A 3,625-nucleotide genomic window follows, 5' to 3' on the forward strand; every position below is an offset into this window, starting at 1 on the left:
CATCTATATCATCTTATATTGGGGCTATAATCCCCAGACACCATCTATATCACCTTATATTGGGGCTATAATCCCCAGACACCATCTATATCACCTTATATTGGGGCTATAATCCCCAGACACCATCTATATCCCCTTATATTGGGGTTATAATCCCCGGACACAATATATATCACCTTATATTGGGGCTATAATCCCCAGACACCATCTATTTCAGCTTATATTGGGGTTATAATGCTCCGAGGCGTTTAGCTTCTGAGGCGGCGGTTCTGATGGTGGTTCTCCTGCAGGGAACCTGCCTGCTCTGGATCCCGGGTTTCGGGCTGCCGGTCTTCGCCGTGCTCTACACCATCGGGAACCTCTGCGCTCTGGCCAGGTACCCGCCAGAACCGGTTCGGTCGGACCTCTTTGTTCGTCGCTGACGTCTGCTAAGGTTCTGCTGTCGTTTCAGCACCATGTTCCTGGTGGGTCCGTTACGGCAGCTGAAGAACATGTGCGCCAAAGTGCGAGCGCTCGCCACCGCCATCATGCTGGTCAGAACCCGTCCTCGGTTCTCCTGTTCTTGGTTCCAGGTTTGCTTTTAAACCTTCTGATGTTTCTGCAGATCTGCCTGGTTCTGACTCTCTGCGCGGCGTTCTGGGTGAGAAACTGACTTCGTGCAAACATGGCGGCTGCGTTTCCGGTGGGTAGAACTTCTGTGCTTCTGTTCCCGCAGTGGAAGAACAACGGATTGGCCCTGCTGTTCTGCGTTCTGCAGTTCCTGGCCTTCACCTGGTAAAACCTGTTCATTATCACACACCTGCCGGCCGGCTCAGCCTCGCCGCTCTGACCTCTGACCTCTGCCCTGCAGGTACGGCCTCTCCTACGTCCCCTTCGCCAGGTAAGAACTGAACCTCAGAACGTCAGGCGGAAGGTCGGACGGGCCGTCATCTCGTCTCCTCTGTCCTCTTCCAGGGACGCCGTCCTCAAGCTCTTCTCGCTCTGCATGTAGAGTCAGCAGCTGCCCGACCAATCAGGACGCAGGATGTTGCGTCCAGTCAGGAAGGTCCAATCGTCACATGACTGCTTTCATTTATTCAGCGGAGGAATCATCCGTTTTTCACATTTAAACTCGGAATAATCCGAGTTTAATCCTGATTTTAACGCATTAATGTCAATGAAACACTGATTTTAATTTATTTCATCATGGCGGCTATTCATCATGGCGGCTTTCCATCGTGGCGGCTCTCCATCATGGCGGCTCTTCATCATGGCGGCTCTCCATCATGGCGGCTCTCCATCATGGCGGCTCTTCATCATGGCGGCTCTCCATCATGGCGGCTCTCCATCATGGCTGCTCTTCCTGGAGTTCTGAGGACTAAAAAATGAAGGAACTCACACTAACAGCCGCTGATCAACAGATTCATCCTGAAACAACATTTTAGTTCCTCTCAGCAGGTGGAGAATCCACTGGTTCTGGTTCTGGTTCTGGTTCAGGTTCTGGTTCTGGTTCTGGTTCTGGTTCCCAGCATGTAAACCCAGAGGAATGTTAGCTTAGCGTTTTCTGCTCCGCGGCTGCAGTTCAAAGATAATAATCCACGTTGAGTCACTGCTGCATCTTGATCTCCATCAAAGGAGGATCTTTAGGCTCATCTGGACCCAAACGGGTCGGATCCAGCAGAACTCTGAACATCTAGACTTTATTTATGGAACGAGCCGGAAACATGAAGCAACAGAAATAAAAATGGAGGATGATAGAAAGTCAGATTTCAGCTCCAGACCTTCTCCATTTAGATCCATTTGGTTCGGTTCTGCTGTGGTTCTGTAGCAGCAGGTCTCAGGTAAACAGTGTTTAACCCGGTTCTGAGCTCTGTTAGAACTTATTCTAAGCTGGTTCCATGTGGTTCTGACCCAGTTCCTAGTTCCGCCTGTGTGTATTTCTCATGCTTAGAACCCAGAGTTAGCGAATGTTAGCTGCTTCTTATCGGATCCGTAGTCTGAAGGGATGTTCTGCTGGTTTTAGTTTAGATCAGTGATCCGTTTAGAACCAGGTCCGGAACCAGCTTCAATCCGGTTCCGATCATTTCATGGAGAATTATGAAAATTTTTAACATTTCCTTCATTTAAAAATGACTGAAAATGTAGAAGAAGGTTTGACCTCTGACCCCTCCCCTGGTCCTGAATTTGAACTCTGACCCCTTCCCTGTTGCTGAATTTGACCTCTGACCCCTTCCATGTTCCTGAGGTATGACCTCTGACCCCTTCCCTGTTGCTAAATTTGACCTCTGAACCCTTCCCTGTTCCTGAGGTATGACCTCTGACCCCTTCCCTGTTCCTGAGGTATGACCTCTGACCCCTTCCCTGTTCCTCAGGTTTGACCTCTGACCCTTTCCCTCTTCCTGAGGTTTGACCTTTGACCCCTTCCCTGTTCCTGAGGTTTAAACTCTGACCCCTTCCTGGCGGTTCTGACTTCCTGGGCTCCCAGGAGGTTCTGACCCGTGGATCCTCCTGCTGTCCTTTAGCTAACCCTCACCCTGCCTTCATTTATTCATGGATCAGCTAGAAGTCCTGCTTCCCATCATGGGTCCAGAACCAGGACTAGAACCAGAACCAGGACCAGTGGCTCTGCTCTGAATGATGGATGCAGAGAAACCTGGAAGGTAGAACCTTCAGGTCCAGGGCGATGGTCTGTGTAGGTTCTGGGTAGGAGCTGGTTTCCAGAACTCTTCCTCACAGGTTCTAGAAGGTTCCCCATGTTACAGTTGCTGATGTTCTGGGCTGTGAACTCAGAACCGGTTCTGATGTTTTTTTAAGCTTTGTTACTGGACTTTGTGGTCCGGATCATTTCTATAGAACCATGTTACTGCAGCGGTTCCCTGCTTGTTTGTGCTTCCTGTTAATAAATGTTTGTGTTCCTGAGCCCAGCTGTGTCAGACGGTTCTGTTTTCTGACTCTGGAACCGGACCCCATCCGGCCCCGCCCGCCTGCTTCCAGCCGTCTTTATGCCCGTTAAGTCCGTAAAGCCGCTAATCTCCGGCGCCGCCTGGGCCGCTGATTACAGCGTGCTCTGACCGGCCTCCTGCGGCCGTCTGCAGATCAGATGTCCTCCCTGAGCGTCTCCAGATGTTCTCCTCTGGGCTTTGACCTATTCTCCATTACATGCTGCTCTAAACAGCTTAGGCTGCGTGACATTTAAACCTGCAGCAGCAGGAGGAGGTCCAGGGGCGCCGGCCGCTTTCGGGAGATTAAAAGGTCAGAACATCTCCACGCCGTCTCCTCCAGAGCCCCTTCTGACGGGGTCAGAGGTCAGAGGAGAAGCTCTGAATCCACAGAGCAACGCCAGAACCATTGAAGGCCTTTTTTGGTCCCTGAGGTTGGCAGACACCTGGAACACCTGGAGGATCAAAGGGATGCTGGTCAGATGTTCTCATGCTTCTGCTGCGGGGGATGTTCTACCTGGGACTCCCTCTGGGCGGTGGGCGGAGCCTAAGCAGCCATGTTGGTGAGAAGGTGGGAAGCTGACACAGGTTGGAGTCAGTTCTCCAGGAGAGAAGCTGAAAATGTTCCTCAGAGATCATCTTCAAGTCGGGCTTAATTCACAATTCCTGACTGACTGATGTCTGTTACTATGGCGACCGACCCAGTG

At 51.2% G+C, this 3,625-nt stretch overlaps 1 protein-coding gene across 1 annotated transcript in view; it reads left to right on the forward strand.

Moving 5' to 3' along the window:
- Positions 1-3,543, forward strand: part of sft2d2 (SFT2 domain containing 2) — an 8,383-nt gene extending 4,840 nt beyond the window's left edge. Inside the window, exons 2-7 of the mRNA XM_015397195.1 lie at positions 253-376; positions 452-533; positions 605-640; positions 716-774; positions 851-880; positions 955-3,543. Coding sequence (XP_015252681.1) covers positions 253-376; positions 452-533; positions 605-640; positions 716-774; positions 851-880; positions 955-991 — 368 coding nt within the window. The 3' untranslated portion in view covers positions 992-3,543. The remainder of the gene's footprint in view (positions 1-252; positions 377-451; positions 534-604; positions 641-715; positions 775-850; positions 881-954) is intronic.
- The last annotated feature ends 82 nt before the right edge of the window (positions 3,544-3,625 follow it).

Source organism: Cyprinodon variegatus, unplaced genomic scaffold, assembly GCF_000732505.1.
Source record: "Cyprinodon variegatus isolate N-32 unplaced genomic scaffold, C_variegatus-1.0 Scaffold844, whole genome shotgun sequence".
NCBI lineage: Eukaryota > Metazoa > Chordata > Actinopteri > Cyprinodontiformes > Cyprinodontidae > Cyprinodon > Cyprinodon variegatus.